This window comes from Myxine glutinosa, chromosome 5, assembly GCF_964187855.1.
Source record: "Myxine glutinosa chromosome 5, kmMyxGlut1.1, whole genome shotgun sequence".
NCBI lineage: Eukaryota > Metazoa > Chordata > Myxini > Myxiniformes > Myxinidae > Myxine > Myxine glutinosa.
The window spans coordinates 170274576-170292623 of NC_136265.1; the positions used below are offsets into that span (position 1 = coordinate 170274576).

At 44.9% G+C, this 18048-nt stretch overlaps 2 protein-coding genes across 2 annotated transcripts in view; one reads left to right on the plus strand and one right to left on the minus strand.

Moving 5' to 3' along the window:
- Window positions 1-4659, plus strand: part of LOC144891981 (mitogen-activated protein kinase-binding protein 1-like) — a 121933-nt gene extending 117274 nt beyond the window's left edge. The window contains exons 18-20 of the mRNA XM_078777107.1: window positions 1137-1200; window positions 4381-4488; window positions 4635-4659. Of these exons, the coding sequence (XP_078633233.1) occupies window positions 1137-1200; window positions 4381-4488; window positions 4635-4659 (197 nt within the window). The remainder of the gene's footprint in view (window positions 1-1136; window positions 1201-4380; window positions 4489-4634) is intronic.
- LOC137426749 (CB1 cannabinoid receptor-interacting protein 1) overlaps window positions 1-18048 on the minus strand; it is a 295939-nt gene that overhangs the window by 187058 nt on the left and 90833 nt on the right. The window lies entirely within an intron of this gene.

Here is an 18048-nt window from a genome sequence, read left to right on the forward strand (position 1 = left end):
AACCAGTGTGGCAGCTACATTCAAGTGTAAGGTGTGCACAGAGGGAGCTGGAGATGGAGGAAATGTTGAGTTGGATCTTGGAGATGGTGTGAAGCTGGAAGGTGTGAAAACATTTTGCTACCTAGGAGACATGCTGAATGGAGAAGGTGGATCGGACTCGGCAACGGTTGCTCGAGTGAGATGTGCATGGAAGAAGTTTCGGGAACTGAGTTGCGTGCTGACGAGGAGGGGAGTGTCCTTGAAGCTGAAGGGAAAGGTGTATGCTGCATGTGTGAGAGTGTTATGATTTATGGGAGCGAGACATGGGTCATGAACGTAGAGCTCAACGAAGGCTGGAAAGCGTGGAAATGCGAATGGTTCGGTGGATGTGCGGAGTATCGTTGAGAGAGAGGAAGACAAATGATGAATTGTGAAAGATGATGGGAATAGAGCCTGTGATGGATGCTGTGAAGAGGAACAGGTTGAGATTGTTTGGTCATGTGTTGAGGAAGGATGAAAGTGACTGGTTGAGAAGAGTGATGGAAATGAATGTAGAAGGAAGTAGAGGACGGGGAAGACCGAGAAAGACTTGGCTAAAGGTGGTGGAAGAAGAAATGCGGGCAAGGGGGTTAACAAGGGGAGATGCAGAAAATAGGGCAAGATGGAGAAGATTGTCATGGGGCCCACAAGGCTAACCCCAGGTCTAGCAGGGAAAATGGCTTTAAAATGACTGTTGTGTGTTGTGTTGTATTTTGAACACTAATCAGAAAATGAATAGGAAGACTAGTTTCTCGTTTTACTGTATTTTAGCTCTGAATTTGTCCCGGCCGCATATGCACAGAGAGGAGTGAGATAATATTTCTCCTTTGTCTGGCTGCCTGGCAGTCAAACAAAATTAAAAGTCAATTCCAAACAGGAAACTTACTATTTTTAAAGGATGTTGTAATGGACACATACGAGTACAATAGGCATGAAGAACTCATGTAACGTGTTAGATAGAGTGGTGTAATAGACACTGGATAAAACGGCAGTAAATCCTGGAATTTATTATTTAATAATCAATTATAATTTTATTCAAATTTAAGTACATATGGTACTTGGACATTGCGTGGGGTATCATGTTGTATGAACTGTCTAGTTTTGTTTTCTTTTGGCAGAAATTGTCACTGGCATGAAGTTCAGTAATGACTGCAAGTCCTTCATTTCTGTGTCTGCTGACAGGTATGCTGTTCTTGCCTGTCACAAATTGTTTATGTGTGTCGTAGTTGATTTATTTATTAAATATGATGTTATTGGTTGTATATTTATGATTAGACATGGAATGAATTATTTTTCAATATATGGATTAAAGTATTAAATCAACAGGACCTTGTTTGATGTGTGCTAATCGTCGTGGGAAGAAGGAAGAATCGGACCCTTTGTCGGAGCAAAATAGAGAGATGTGGGAGGGTGAGGACTATAACTATAACGAGGAAATTATATGCAGGAGGAGGCCATTTGGCCCATCAAGCCTGTGCCACACCAACACCAGATAAAATATATCCATCAAAACGACTTGATTTGATTGGGAAAATGTGGAGAGGAGTGGGATGACAAGACTCATGGAGGAGCTAGAATACAGAACAGATAGGGATTTAAGGGAACGAAAACAACAGTAGAAAGAGGGGGGAAGAAGGGGAACACCACATGGCAGGGGTGAAGGACATTATTATTATTATTATTATTATTTTTTTGTATACAAGATCGAGGCTCGTGAAAGAGGTAACATTAATCACACAAAAAATCAAACGGACACATAAAACATATAATAAGGGGAGCGGTAGTCAAGATGGGGAGAGAGGGGGAAGGACACAAACACAACATTTGAGAGCAGGGACATCAGGAGATCTGTGGGAGGGAGAGGGCTTGGGGGAGGTGGGAGAAGTATAAAACACATGGACACTGCAAGGACTTCCAGGAAAGAAGTTGGTATTTCACAAAAGTGGATCTGGGGTGAATTAGCGGGGGTAGAAAAGATTAAGGTTTTGGATGGGGGAAGATAAGAGATGGTGGTGAACAGCTGTTTTAAAGACCTGGAGGGGGAGTGGGATTGAAGAGAGTGGGGGAGTTTGGTCCAGAGGCGGGAGAAAAGAGGAATGAAAGAGTGAAGGTGAGCAGAGAGCCGAGATTTTGGCAGTGTAACCATAATGGGCTGGCAGATCTTGTGCGACCTGTAGGAATATTTGGGGGACAGAGCACAGAATCATTCTCATATCAATCTCGTATTGAAGGAGATTTGGAGAAATAAGTCATGTGGGGAAGAACGAGGGTAAGGAGAGGGAAAAATTTACGAGTATATCATCGAGTGAGCTTGTTATTTTATCTTGAGGAACACACTTTCTCCATCCATTAAACTTTATTATTTTACATTATATAGATTGATTAAAGTTGTGATTTTTTTCAGTGCTAGATTGTTGCGTCAGAGGGTCCGTTAACACAGACCGCTCTGAGCCAGAAGGTCTAAAACCATCCGCAGATCCCTAAACAGCGTTTATAATACTGCGTTCATTAATACTGATATTGCCCACGGATCACCCAAAAATAGGTCGAACTTGGTGGCACAAGAGGTGGGAAAATTATTATTATAGTCAATATGGTGTTTATTACTCCCCCAACCGAAAGTGGACCAAGGTTATGTATTCCCCCATGTCTGCCTGCCTTTCTGTTTGTCTGTCTGTTTGTCTGTCTGTTTGTCTGTGAGCAGGATATCTCAAAAAGTTGTGGACGGATTTGGATGAAATTTGGTGGACAGGTTGGGTGTGAGACGAGGACAAAATTATTTGATTTTGGTGAAGATCCGGATCTGGATGCGGATCCAAAAATGTTTTAAGTGATTCTTCACCCGAGAGTGATTGGGCCAAAAACTAAATATGAGTTGGCTCGGTTACAAGAACAATCAAATTAGATTTTGGTTCAGGTCTGGATCCCGAATCAGCATATCAGTGGGATACACAATGTAAACTGTTCAGTCTGGCAGAGGTATGCACAATACCAAGTGCCATTCTAGTTTACAATGAAATACGGGGAAAAGGGTAGACGGAACATTCAATAAGTATAGCACAAATCTGGTGGCTGACAGTTAGGAATGGGGGACATGCAAACTTGTATACGGAAGACAAATAAAGCTTCACTCAACTATGCCGCAGATTACCGGACTTGCGCACACAACAATGGGGCAAGCTAGGGCTTTAGGGCACAAAGCTGGTGACAATGGTTGTGGTTGTTGTGCACCTAGGGGCACGGACGTGAAGAGGTGCGAAGGCAATGTCCTGACTCTCCTCACGGCCCTGCGTAGAGAGAGAGAAAGATATTTATATATATATATAGAGGGATATAGATATTGAAAGATGTTCTACCAGTGGTGCAATTCCAACTACAAAACAAAAACCAGAACCTGAACTCGAACTGCACTAGGCGAGAACTGCCATGCTCGGACACGGTTACGGTCCTTGTAAACTTTGGCACCGCCGTTTTCAGCGGTCCATCTTGCTCATTGGCCCTCCACTTATGTGGGCATGCCATCTTCTGTGCCATTCCACAATGTGGGGTGGCTCTCATAAAAAGTCTTACGCCCCTCTCCGTGCTCTTCAGCCGATCTCGCCACCATGGCCTGCCGTGCGCCTGCGAAACAGTCCCCGCTGATTCCTCCAAAAGCACAATACGCTTTCCCTGTTCCTTTGTGCCCAAATCCTCACCCGTCCTCACCCGAAACCAGTTCGGTTTTACACAAGAGGCTTACTCTGTACTGTTTAAAAATTAACACCCATTGCCTCCAAAGTGCACATTTTACAATTCCACTTATTCTGACATTTTCCCTGTTATACAAGAGTAATCTAAACTACACGGTCACATGACTCGCATGGTCCATGCTGTTCGTACCATGATCTAGCTATGCACCTCCGCCCCCCTTTCCACGTAACAATAAAATGAAGACATTAAATCAAATCCTGGGATTGGACTCGCTCAATATGCAGCATTGCGCCGATTGCCTAATCTGCTTCAGCTGGCAATGACCTCAGCTAATCGTTGGGTCGCGAATGTCACGTGATGAGTTGTCATATGGTACTCAACATGAACTCATCACGTGACACTCCCATTTAGCATGTAAATAGAGTGGCCACTGCAACTGAGGTCATTTTTACCGGAAGCAGATTGAGTAATTGGCGCAATGTCGCATACTGAGTGGGTCGATTCGCAGCGTTTGATTTAATCCCTCATCCTTGCATCAGATACTTGATAATAGGATCTTGCAATAAAGTGGGGGTGTGATGGTTCAATAAGAAGAAAGTGAACCTTGTAATCTATTTCTTCCTGCTTGTTTAATCCTTATGTCTTAACTATTTCACTTCCTACCCTGTCCAGTTGTGTGTTCATCTGGAGACTGAATACTGAATTGATTGCTACTATGCGTCATCGCCTTGCTGAGATACAAAGACTTCCTGGAGCCATTTTGGAATCTCCACAGGTCAGGTGAGCAACCAACCTCTCTAACTGCTTCCCTATAGTTCATATTCTGAATAAATATTGTCGTATTCAGGGTGAGTAACATCACTGTCGCCTCTGAACGGATGGACCGAACAGACTTTAACTCCCTCAGACTGTGTCAATTATGGCAGCCTTTACGCTCGCTTACGGGACTGAGGAGAATCACGAGGCTCCTTATTCCATTTAAAAACAAACGGGTTTATTCATGAAACAAATGACAACCAGGGAAGATTGACCGAATGGGGGAATTTGATGGTGGGATGGAAGGGAAAAATGAGAAATTCAACGAGCAACAAATAACTATGTACAATGAGGTAAACAATGAGGTAAAATAAATCTAAATGAATTTAAGGCGCCTCACTCCAGACACAATCGCACACGGGGAAAGGGACAAAACCGGGTGACATCTCTGGTGGTAGCAGAGGTGGGAATAAGGAGGGGGGATGGGTTAGGAGCAGGCAATGAAGCAGGATGACGAAAAGGCCGATGAGAACAGCAGGCACAGGGCTAAGGCAAGGAGGCAGGACTACTTCCTTAAAGCTCTCCTCTCCTCTTAGAACTCTGTCATATCTCTGCAGACTCGGCGCAATCCTCTTGCGTTCTCCTCAGACACTAGGATCTCTTCAGAACTGTTCCCGCTCCTGTGAGCGCACCGTCCCGAGAGCTACAGGCTACTCCCTCTTCTCCCTGGGCAACGCTCCGCCCCTTCCTCTTCAGAACTCCACGGTCCATCATGCCTCTTAGCTCCTCCCCGTTGCTCTCTTGACAACCCTCCGCCCCTCGAGGTGTTTGGTTCCAACCCCTTCATGAGAAGATCATAGCTCCGCCCCGCCCTCCCCCCTCTCTCATTGCCTGCAGAGTCCCATTGCTATCTGCCTCGCTCTTCTCTGCCCTTGTCTGCCACCCAGTGCACCCGGTGGCTGTTTACAGGAGGTTTTACACACGTTTCCTTCACTTAATCCCTCTCTGCCTATTACAAAGCATGACCCTCCGTATGGGAGGCACATTCAAACTGACTCCTCTAGCTGACGTGTCTCTACTTATTACATTGAAATTTGCTACGTACTCGCACACGGACCATGCTACTCCATGCAGTTCTTTCTGTTCTAAAGTAATCCTAAACCCCCCTCCCCCTACAAACATAACAATATTTATGGTACTCAAGTTTGCGTCTCTTTATCTTTTCCTCTTTGTTATTTCATCAATTTTATGCCTTGCTTTATTCTTGCTCTAAATGTTATGCTCGTTTCATTTCTTTAGATTTCCAATATCTTCATCTTCTTCCAATCACCTATTTAAAAAAAACACATTTCATAATATTGCATTTTGATGTGTGACATTTCACAGTCATGTTCCCTCCCCTCCCCCCAACAATCCCCCATCAACCATCACCCGAGCTAGCAATACCCATGACCACTCTACGACCCTCCTCCACCATCCCCTCATAATCCCTTATCAACCATCACTCCCACGATACCCACCAACATCCCACACGAACATCCGGACAAACTTAATCTTTAACTTGATTTTCCTTCTGAAGGAGAGGAGATGTAATGTAATGCTGTTCATGTTCAATGTGTATGTTTGGTTCCATGTTATATGAAGTAATATATATGCTCTTGCGACTCAAGTGGGATCGCGTGAGATCTCGCGAGAGTATGCTGCAGTGTAAGCCTGATGAATAAGGCAGTTATCTTGCACCATCCCACAACCCTCTCCACCACCCCCGACAATCCCCCATCAACCATCACACCCACAATACCCACCAATACCCTACACCCTACACCCCATCCCTCCACAACCTCACATCAACCGTGTGCCTGGGCGGTGTAGGTGTTGAGTCCGTTCCACATTGTGTCCATGCCGTATTTTTTCTGGAGTAATATAACTGATTCATCAATTAATACAAAATCCCTCATAAACCGTCAATTAAACGGAAGAACAAACCGACCTATCTGTAGTGGATGTTCGACCGATGTTTTCATCTGCACTACCAACACTGCGATCTTCACAAAAGTATTTCCATCACTAATTTTGTCTTCAATAGTTTCTTCAAAATCCCACCGATCAGCTCAACATACTGAGAACCTTCAGAGTTGCTAATGACAGAGGAATCGGTATCTGAATCCGAGCTCGAAATACACTTTTTCTCTATGTAAACTGCCATTTATATCAAGGTGATATCATTACGTGACGTCACTGGTGAAAATGGAAAATTGACTCGACTATTTTCGACACTTCTAATTGGCCAAAAAAAACCGACCTTTCAACTTAGACCATGATTGATTTTCAATGGTTTTCAGAAAAGATGTATTTGGGTTCCCCTTTTAGGTTGGGATTTTTTTTTGTTTGTTTATTTTGTATACAAGATCGAAGCTCGTGAGAGCTAACATTAATCACAAAAAGACAAACTGACACATAAAACATAACATAAAGGGAGCGGGAGACGAGATGGGGAGAGAGTGGGAAGCACACACGTACAACATTTGAGAGCAGGGACATCGGGAGATCTGTGGGAGGGAGAGGGCTTGGGGGGAGGAGGCATGGGAAGGGGGTTTGGGGGGGAGGTATAAAACACATGGACATTGCTAGGACTTTCAAGAAAGAAGTCGGAATTTCAAAAATCTGGGGTGCATTAACGGGGGTAGAAGAGATCAAGGTTTTGGATGGGGGAAGATAAGAGATGGTGGTGAACAGCTGTTTTTAAAACCTGGAGGGAGGAGTGGGATTGAAGAGAGTGAGGGAGTTTGTTCCAAAGGCGGGAGAAAAGAGGAATGAAGGAGTGACGGTGAGCAGAAAGTCTTGATTTTGGCAGTTTAACCATAAGAGGGTTGCAGGCAGATCTTGTGCGACCTGTAGGAATATTTGGGGGACAGAGCACAGACATAGCTGGGGGAGCAAGGCCGGAGAGGAGTCGGTAGAAGGCTAAAAAGTCGTAGAAGTCGGTAGAAGGGGTAAAACTTTTTAAAAGTTACTGTAATTTCCTTTGGCATCGACTTATTTTTACAATAGTACGGAATGCAAATGGCAACGCTTCTTTACATTCCATGGCTCTTACTCAATTACTTCAATTAAGCAAGGAGTTTTTTTTTTTTTGCGGTTTGCCCGTTTGTTGTTCCCATCTGAGTACTCGGCTTGTTACACTAGAGTCCTGTGTATATGATTGTGACCTATGAGACGCTCTCCCATGTCCTATGATCATTATTTTGAAAAATAGATATTTTTGGAACAGCTCAAATTATTTCTTCTCGTATCGTTTTGACGAAATGATGGAAGACTGTTCTTCCCTTACGGCTTAAAGCATTTTGCGTTGCACATCGGATCGCAGCATGATGGCGTGCTGCGTTGCGTAAACAGGAACGATATTGGCTGACCTCATCACGGAGACTAAGACGGACTTGTTACCTTGAACGTTATCATCTTTCATGTCGTGTTTTTCACAATGTACAGAGCCGTTGGGATAAGTTAAGTTTTCATTTCATCATTTGGGACAGGCTGGAGTCGGTAAAGAAATGCACATGGTTTGACATATTGTGCAAAGTTGTGCATTAAAGTACCACTGTCTGTGGGAGAAAAGTGACACCACAATTCTCTGGCACCCAGAGTTCTCTGTGAAGTGAAGTTGCTTCCGCCAAGGACACCGGCTGTCCGGTGTTGTCCAATGCCTTTCTTGTCTGAGTGTGCCTTAACTGTGTAACAGGCCTTCCATGAGCCCTGCAAGTGGATAAAAACGTAGAGCCTTAGGCCCCGTAAATAAATACGATGACCGATATTCTCACTATCCTGCCCGACAAGGTCAAACAAAACACGTTTGTCAACAAATCGGAGTCTTTCAAAAAGGTAGTTTGATTAAGGCATTCTCGAGCATCCTGCCTCTAATTGTCCCGTCGCACTGCGGAGCGAAAGGGGGACTATGGTTTTCCCCTCCGTCCGTGCGTCCCTGCGTGTGTGCGTGCGGGCGAACGTGCGTGCGTGCATCCATGCGTGCATGCATGCATAAGCGAAGGACCGAATTCTAATTTGGTGTGTGGGTGCAACCCACGTTAAAATCCAAGATGGCCACCGCCATGTATGTCTGACACCATGTATGTCTGAACCTTGTGAGCGGAATATCGTGAAAAATAAGCGAAGTACCAACTTCTAATCTGGTGTGTGGGTGTATCTAGGCATAAGGAAGAACGCTGTTTAAAATTGGGTCACCATGTCAAAATCCAAGATGGCCGCCTCGCGTCTGCCACTTTGTCAACTCACATCACTTCAACGACGGGGGACCTAGGCGTAACGCTTGTTGATGACTGTCTTTCATGTTCTCTTCATCAAAATACGTTTCATATGGCATCTCGGCTCATTAACTGCATCTATTATGGTTCTTCCAAGCTGAACAGAGAGTAATCAAGTTGCTGGGCACTAGATCTGAATTTACGGTTTCATTTATGTTGACGGTAGCCTAGTGTTGGCTTAGCAGTGAGGGTGCCAGCTTGGGATCCTAGGATCCTGGGTTCGAATCCCGGTGATCGCTGAATTAACACCAGGGGGGTTGACTCAGCCTGTCATCTTCCGAGGTCGGTAAATTGAGTATCGGTTCACTGGTAATTCCCTGTGTGTCGCGAGAGGCGACTAACATGGTTGGCGGCAGGAAGGGCATCCGGCCATAAAACATTGCTTCAAAAAAGGGGACCAAGGTGCCCGAAAAAGGCCAACCCCTGCTCTGCGGGGAAAAATGGCCTCCCAAGGTGGTTCTATTTATGTTGACGGTCTCCACATTTTCTTAGCCCTGTCGTTCACAGAAGACCCCGAAGAGGGAGAATTATTTTTTAATTCCAAAAAAATCCAATGTTTTCTGAAGGCTCATTATTTTCAAACCTTCGCCCACTGCATTTGGTTTGGACCATACAAAACGAAAAGGGGAAGAGGATCTTGTGAATGTGACGTCTACCCCACATACCTTGGGGTCTCTGAACTGTATTCACAACCATGAATTGAAGTTTTGTTCTTTCACTATTTATGGGAAACGTAATGAGGGCTTCATACGAGCTTTACCTGAGATTCAATTATTTAGAAATCAAAACGACTAAGTCTGCTTCTGGTTTGGGAATTCTGCCTCCAGATTTTTACTTCGTCATTGCAGTGTTTACGTTTGCAGCATGTGATGGTTGTACCGTCACTTGCTGTCTTGTATTCGTACCAATCAAGGTTGCCTTTCCCACGGCGCACTCACGTGTATGCACAAATTTTCATGATTTACGAAAGGGTTGCGTATCTCAATTACATACTGGTTTGACGTTTGGCATGCAAATACGTTTTGGCTATGACTCATTTAAAGGTCGTTTTTGACAGTTGAGGATTCATTACCGTGATTAAGGGATGAGGGCCCTGTCGTTTTGCTCCGCCGCTCGCTTGCAGTTAAGCAATGCCAGGAGAAACTAGATCATTGTTAACACGAATGTTGGGGCCACACGTGTGTCTGGATCAATGGATCATTGACCGGGCATCACTTTACAGGAAACTTAAGACGTCTTGTGGCGCACACATTATGGGGCTGGGTGGTGAATGGGAAATGTGCAGGCCTACACGTGTGGCGTGTCATTGCAGACAACCAGTGGGGATGTGATTACAAGCACGTGGAAAATGAATGATTGCTCGGCAAACTAAATCCTGTGTCGCATAAAGCCGGCAAAACAACGTTTCAGCTTTGTCTTGTGGGTTTGAGGTGTAAATGGGGGTTTCAGTAACCATTGATCTTTCATCCAAGTTGCCATATGGAATACGCACTACGCAGGGAATAGTTTCTCTGTGTCACGTCGATGAAAATGTGTTTGTACGTCCAGTTTCTCCAGGTGGGGCAGTTTTGCTGATGATGATGCACAAAACAGGTTGAGAGCAGAACTGATTACTATCCAACAGATGGTTTTGCTAATTCGATGCTTTGTATCTTGGGTATGGGATTTGAATACAGTACACTGGCTAAACAGCTCTGCTGCGACATGAATGACCCTGTATATTATCCATCATTTTTGCGGAGTGGTGGCCGAAGATTAATTCAAAATTCAACCTCAATGATTAGAGTAACCAACAAAGAAAGTTTACCTTGCAATTATTTTGCAGTATCAACAAGAAAGAGCAATCAGAGATTGCAAACCCTCGCCAGGATGTATTTTCAGTAGTTTTTAAGGCTTTTGTGTTAAAACAAATATGGCGACCGAACCAGGTGACCGATGACGTCATCATTATTTTTTTTTCTAAACTAATTTATTCCTAGATGATGCTCAAGAAATTTCATCTTGATCGGATGAAGTTTTGTACTTGTCGAATTATGACGTCATAATGGAGGCACCTGACATCATCATTAACATTTTATTCCCAATGGAGAGTTCTTTACAAGGAGCGATGTCTCCATTTTTTTATATTCAGCTCTTTCGGATATAGAGGTGCAAAGTTTTTTGATTTTTCCAAGATGGCGGCCGAACCACGTGACCGATGACGTCATCTTTTTCTTTTTTTCTCTCTACCAATTTATGCCTACATGACGCTCAAGAAATTTCATCTTGATAGGATGAAGTTTTGTACTTGTCGAATTATGACATGATGGAGGCACCTATGACATCATCATTAACATATTTTATTCCCCATGGAGAGTTCTTTACAATGAGCCATGTCTCAATTTTTTCTATTCAGCGCTTTCGGAGATAGAGGTGCAAAGTTTTTTGATTTTCCAAGATGGCGCCCGAACCACGTGACCTATGACGTCATAATTATCATAAAAAATTATACAGGTGGAGTTGCACCTATGGTGGAAATTTCCTGTCAATCGGACCAACGGTTGCAGAGAAAATCATATTTATTCTGTGCGGACAAACAGACAAACAGACAAACAAACGGACTCAAATGCAATACCCTCTCCTCTGGCGAGGGTAATAATATTAAATAGAGTTCATATACAACACGATATCCCCTCCCATCCCGCCCACCCCCCAGATCTGAACCAAAATAGAATCGGCTTGTTTTTGTCACCTGCCCAACTCATCCACCATGTTTTGTCATAATCCGTCCACAATGTTTTAAAATATCGTGACTATATGTAGTTTTTGGCCCAATCTCTCAATGGTTAGTTATGTACAAGGTTATTGCAAATGGTTGGTAGGATGGCCTCGGCCATAGGACCAAAGCACACTCACCTCTAAGCTGTTTTGCCTGGGTTTGAATCACGACCCAGCTATAAACTGTCATCCCGGTGTCTCACTGGCAGGATGATTCATCATTACGTGTGTTCGGATGGACGTTAAATGGGGTGTCTGCCAGCATTAGTTGGTGGACGATAAAGATCCCATGGTGTCCTTCGCGTAGAGTAGGCAAGCTATCGGCGGCACCATGGCCCAATTCCTGCCCTAGCCAGCGGAGGGCATTGCCTCAGCTGCACAGCCGTGCCCTCAGCCAATGATGCTACACTACAGCCTTGTGCTGCATACAAACGAAGAATAATTTCTGGATCATAACTTCATGTGTTCTTCGCTGAAAGTAGGTTTCAGATGAAGTTTAAGGAATGGCTCCATCAGATGTTTTTATATGAAAAACTCGATGCCTATGGCTGCAATGCTGATGGGGCCTGAAAGTGAGCAGAATATGCATCAACAAAATCAGAAGGAATGTTCTATTATTTCCATGTTGTTATGTTTGTGTGCTAGATTACCGTACCATTTTCATTGTGCGAGTGAGAGGATAGTACCTGATCTATCATTTTTGAGGTAGTCTTGGTGATGCTTGCAGAATTACCAGTAATTGGAACCGTACTTGGAATGTAAATGCTTGGTTTATTTATTTATTTTACCCTTGAATTTAATTTTTTTTTTTTATTGTGCAGTTATTATATGGTATATCTTTTTGTATCACTTGTTTTGGAGGGTACCAAAGATACAATTTATGAATGTTTTACTTCTCTATCTTTCTTTCTTCCTTCTGGTAAATAATAATGTTAAACTTGAACTGCGAGCAGTGATGAAAGGCTTCCAGGCAAAATGGCTGCCATACCACATGACTGATGATATCAGAGTTTGCAAAAAATCCTCATGTGTAGTCAATCATACGTATGAAGTTTCGGATTTATCCGTTCAGTGGTTCTGAAGATGTAGATTTTCAAATATTTTAATTTGATCCTTAAATTTCCAAGAGGATTTCAGATGATCCTTAAATCCAAGATGGCTGCCATACCACATGACTGATGTCATAGTTCAGAAATATTTATCCTCATTGTGAGTTGATCATATATATGAAAGTTTGTATTGATCCGTTCAGCAGTTCACGAGAAAGATGTTTAAAGGTTTTCCTTAAATCAAAGATGGCTGCCATATCATGTGACTGATGATCTCATAGTTTACATTTTTATTTTTCCCACATCAGTAGCTCATCATGTGTGTGACATTTCGTATTGATCCGTGAAGCGGTTTTCTGGAAAATATTTATCTATTTTCTCTTTAAATTCAAGATGGCGGCCAAACCACATGACTGATGATATCATAGTTTGCAAATATTTTCCCCCCATCAGTATGTAAACATATATTTCAAGTTTCGTATCGATTGGCTAATTGGTTTCGGAGAAGTAGATTTTTTTAAATCCAATATGGCTGCCAAACCACGTGACCGATGGCGGGTTTTTTTTTTTTTGCCAACTTTTATCCCCACAGTTAGGTGATCATATTTGTTAAATTTCGCATTGTTCCGTTCAGCGGTTTGAAATGAGATGGCAACGTGTGGTTGTCAGGTTCTGTCAGGAGGGAGATAAGATGAACATGTAGGAAAGCAATTCTTCTCAAACTGATTACTTACAGGTTGGCAGGATATCCTTGAGATACGCACATTCACCTTTGAGCTGTCTCGCCTGAGCTTGAATCTGACCCTGCTATAAACCGTCATTTCAGTGTTTCACAGGTAGAATGATTCATTGATGTGTGTGCCGTCCCTCGGATGAACGTTAAACTGCACATCCTGTCTGCCAACATAAGTTGGTCAGTGTCAAAGATCCCACGGTGTCCTTCGCGAAGAGTAGGTGAACTTTCCCTGGCATCATGAACAAAAATTTCCTGAGTTGGAGTGACGAGAACTGGCGATCCAACCAGGAATGCAGCCTCGTCACTGCTTCGGCAGCACCGACGCTCCACATAGGGCATGGTACATTATTATTACTAGCAACGGTACCCGCGCTACGGGCGGGGTTTCAATTGGGAGGCCCAAATGAAAAGGCAAAATATCAGAAATTGAAGGCTTTAAAAAAATTTTTTCAACGATTCATATAAACATCCGTTAAATCATATCACACAAAATCATCAAAATCTAAACGGTACATGGCGCCCATTTTGAAAAAAGATTGAATTCTGCAAAACGGAAGCGGCCGCTACACCTGTTTCTCAGTCGCTTCGCACACGCTGCCATGTTACTGTAACGTATTATTCTGACTTGTATTTGCATTGTTGTTGTGGTTTATCGGACGCGCTTATTCGTCAGACACGAGTGAATCATCACCGCGTCAATAAACGCGCTTTCCGCTTCCGGCACGACGGAGTCTGCTTGAGTTCGTTACATGGTGTCAGAAGTTCGTTGATATTCACGCCATAAGCCGCCATTCGTCTCCATAAATATGGCATCTCCGAACTTTGATCATCCCTCGATCGACTGGGAGAGTCTGGATCTCTACCAGGAGTTTTGCCGGTTCAGAAATCACGTCAGTTTTGTCTTGTCAGGGCCGCTCGCAGACATAACGAAGCCTCGTCAAGCAGGATGGCTCGGAACGTGGATCGGCGAACAAGGTCGTCAAATCTACCAAACTCTATCTTGGGAGGAAGGAGAGAAAGACGACCCGCAGGAAGTGCTGAACAAATTCCAGAACTATGTGCAGCCCAGAAAGAACAAAAGAGTTGCCAGACACCGACTGAAACAAAGGCGCCAGCGGAGTGGTGAGTCTTTTGATCATTTCATAAAAGATCTGAGGATAATTCTCATGGATTGCAATTACCAAGACCCAGACGACATAATCGTCGATTGCATCATTGATGGCAGCCATGATAAGAGGGTCCAAGAGAAATTACTCGATAGGGGTGAGGAGCTCTCACTAGCTAAAGCTATAGAAATTGGCCAACAGCTAGAGCTCTCGCAGAAACATATGAGAATAGTCCGAGATGAAGATGCTCTCATCTCAGCCCTCAGATCTGAAAACGAACGAACTCAGCACCAGGCTCAACGTTGTAAGAGCAAGCCTGATAGGCATACACAAGCCACCGAGCTGTTCAAAGCTGAGAATCGGTTTCGGAATGACGGTCCCTGCAGCAAATGTGGCCAGTCAGTGCACAGGCAAGCCAAGTGTCCAGCAATTAATTCTAGCTGCTCCTACTGCAAGAAGCCTGGTCACTGGTTTGCGGCGTGTCGGAAGAGACTGCGCGACCTAAAGTCCCTTGATGAGGAGACCAGTCTAGATCATGTAGATCTTCCTCAAGAACTCGTCAAGGAATCTGAAATTTTAAGGATCTCCGCTCTACAACCAAGCATCAATACGGCTACTCATGACAAGTGGGCACAGACCGTCACGTTGCTGGGTCAGCCGACTCGGTTCCGGATTGACACGGGTGCAAGGTGCAACACACTAACACTCAATGACTACCAGTTAGTCCAGCACCTCGCAGGCGATCTACAATCGTCGCATAAAGTTCTTAAAACATACTCGAACCATACTATCCATCCTGTCGGTACCGTGACACTCCCTCTCTCTCACAAAAACAAGACCGTTAGAGCCAGTTTTGAGGTCATTGACCTCGATCAGGAGAATGTAATGTCAGGCGCTACCTCGGAAGCCCTAGGCCTCATTGTCAAGCTCGATAAGTTGTCTCTTGTTCAGCCTCTAGTCAATGTGTCTCAGGAAGCAGTAATCTCTGAGTTTCCAGAAGTTGCCAAGACAACTGGAACTCTTCCCGGGACTTATCGGATCAAGCTTGTAGAAGGGTCACAGGGAGTAGTTCACGCTCCTCAGACAGCCTGCAGCATTGAGAGAGCAAATAGTTGACAAGCTACAAGAGATGGTCACCGAAGGTCACATCGCGAAGGTAGAACGACCGACTGAGTGGGTGAGTTCCATGGTAGTAGCTCTTCGCAACGGCAAAGTCCGCATCTGTATAGACCCCAAAGACTTAAACAAGTGCACAAAACGTGAGCACTACCCAATGAGAACTGTTCAGGAAGTTTTAGCTCAAATCCCTGGAGCCAAAGTATTTTCTGTGCTTGACGCCCGCAGTGGGTTCATGCAAATTCGCCTTGACGAGCCTTCTTCATTCTTGACCACGTTCAATACACCTGTAGGGAGATACCGCTGGCTGCGTCTCCCTTATGGATTGAGGTGCTCGCCGGAGATATTCCAGCGAATCATGGACCAGATGCTAGAAGGGATAGAATGGGCAACAGCGGTAATGGATGACATTTTAGTTGCTGGTCGTGACATCACCCACCACGACTGTGTACTGAAGCGAGTTATGCAACGAGCTACAAGTTATAACCTGCAACTAAACTTCCGAAAATGCCTCATCCGGCAAACCTCAGTCCCTTATGTAGGCCACCTGCTTACTGCAGAAGGAGTGCTACCAGATCCATTCAAACGAAGGCAGTTGAGAAAATGCCACGTCCAACAGACAAACAAGGCGTCAAGCGTTTCCTTGGATTCGTTCAGTATTTAGGGAAGTTTATTCCCAACCTAAGTGACACAAGCAAGCCTCTCCGTGATCTCTGCAAGGCGGACGTGGAGTTCTCCTGGCAGTCAGCTCAGGAGCTGTCCTTCAAGAAGCTGAAGCAAGCATGTATTTCGGCCCCGGTCCTTCAGTACTACGATGTAAGTCAGCCAGTTGAAATACAAGCCGATGCCAGCCAAAACGCTGTAGGAGCCTGTTTGCTCCAGAATGGCAACCCTATAGCGTTCACATCACGCAGTATGACCGATACTGAGTGTCGCTACGCTATGATTGAGAAGGAAATGCTCTCAATCGTCCATGCAACAGAAGCATTTCACTACTATATCTTTGGAAAATCAGTAGTGGTATATAATGACCATAAACCCCTTGAGGAAATCTTCAAGAAGCCTCTCCTATCTTCTCCCATGCGTTTACAGCGTATGTTGCTCAAGCTTCAACGGTATGACTTGGAGGTTAACTACTGCCGTGGTTCTGAGATGGTGCTCCCCGACACATTGTCCCGTGCACCTCTACCGGACACCGACTCAGAAGCTGGGAAAGACCTTGAGCCTGTGAACATGTTCCAGTTCCTTGCGATCACGAGTGGGAAATACCTCGAAATCCAGGAAGCTACTCTGAGTCAAATGAGCCTTCTCTGCGGTGTCATTGCAAGTGGATGGCCTGACTCCCGAAAGGAAGTCCCAGCACAGGTCCATCCGTACTTTGACTCCAGAACGCAATTGGCAGTCTCAGACAGTGTTGTCTACAAAGGCATGCGCCTTGTCATCCCGCCAAGCCTCAGACCCAGAATGCTGAGCTTGATTCATGAATCGCACCTCGGAGTGAACAAGTGTAAGCAGCGTGCTCGCGAGGTCATGTATTGGCCCTCAATGAACTCTGACATCGAAGAAACTGTACGGAATTGTTGCAAGTGTGCAGAGTATCAAAGCGCTCAGCAACGGGAGCCTCTCTTGCCGACTTACACGCCTGATCTTCCATTCATCGAAGTTGGAAGCGACGTTTTTGACTTCGAATCAAAGCAGTATTTGCTCACGGTCGATTATTACTCCAAGTTTGTGGAGGTGGATTGCCTCAAGGACATTACAGCTCGCTCTGTAATCGGAGCTCTCAAGCAGCAGTTTTGTCGACATGGTATTCCAGAGAAGCTGCGAAGCGATTCCGGAAGTCAGTACACGTCAGAGGAATTTTCTCAGTTTTGCAAAGAATATGGCATAACTCACGACATTGTGTCCCCCAAGCACCAACGTGCCAATGGAGAGGCAGAAAGAGCGATCCAGACAGTGAAAAGGCTCTGGAAGAAGTCAGCAGATAAGTACTTAGCCCTGCTAGACTACCGCACCACTCCTCTTGAAGGAATAAACTTGTCCCCAGCTCAGCTCCTAATGGGAAGACGCCCCAGAAACACACTGCCTTGCAACCGCACTCTTCTCATGCCTGCGCGGTATGACCATCACCTTGTGAGATCACGCCTTGACACACAGAAGGAGAAACAAAAATACTATCATGACAAGCCATCTATGTCAGATTTGCCACCGCTCCAGCCGGGCGACAGTGTTAGGATGTTGCCAAACCCGGAGGCCAGGCATTGGATTCCGGCTGTAGTTGAGGCGCGCCACAACAGCCCCCGGTCATATTTGCTGAGGACCCCAAACAATGTGTACCGGCGTAACAGGCTCCATCTCCGCAGAGTGCCTCATTCAGCCCATGTTGGCCCGGTGGGAAGTCAGCCACTCTCTCGCTTTTACTCTTCCCAGGACATGAGGGACTTCCCTGATCCCACCACTCAACAGGACACCCCAGTGGGGAACTGCTGCAAGTCCCCAAG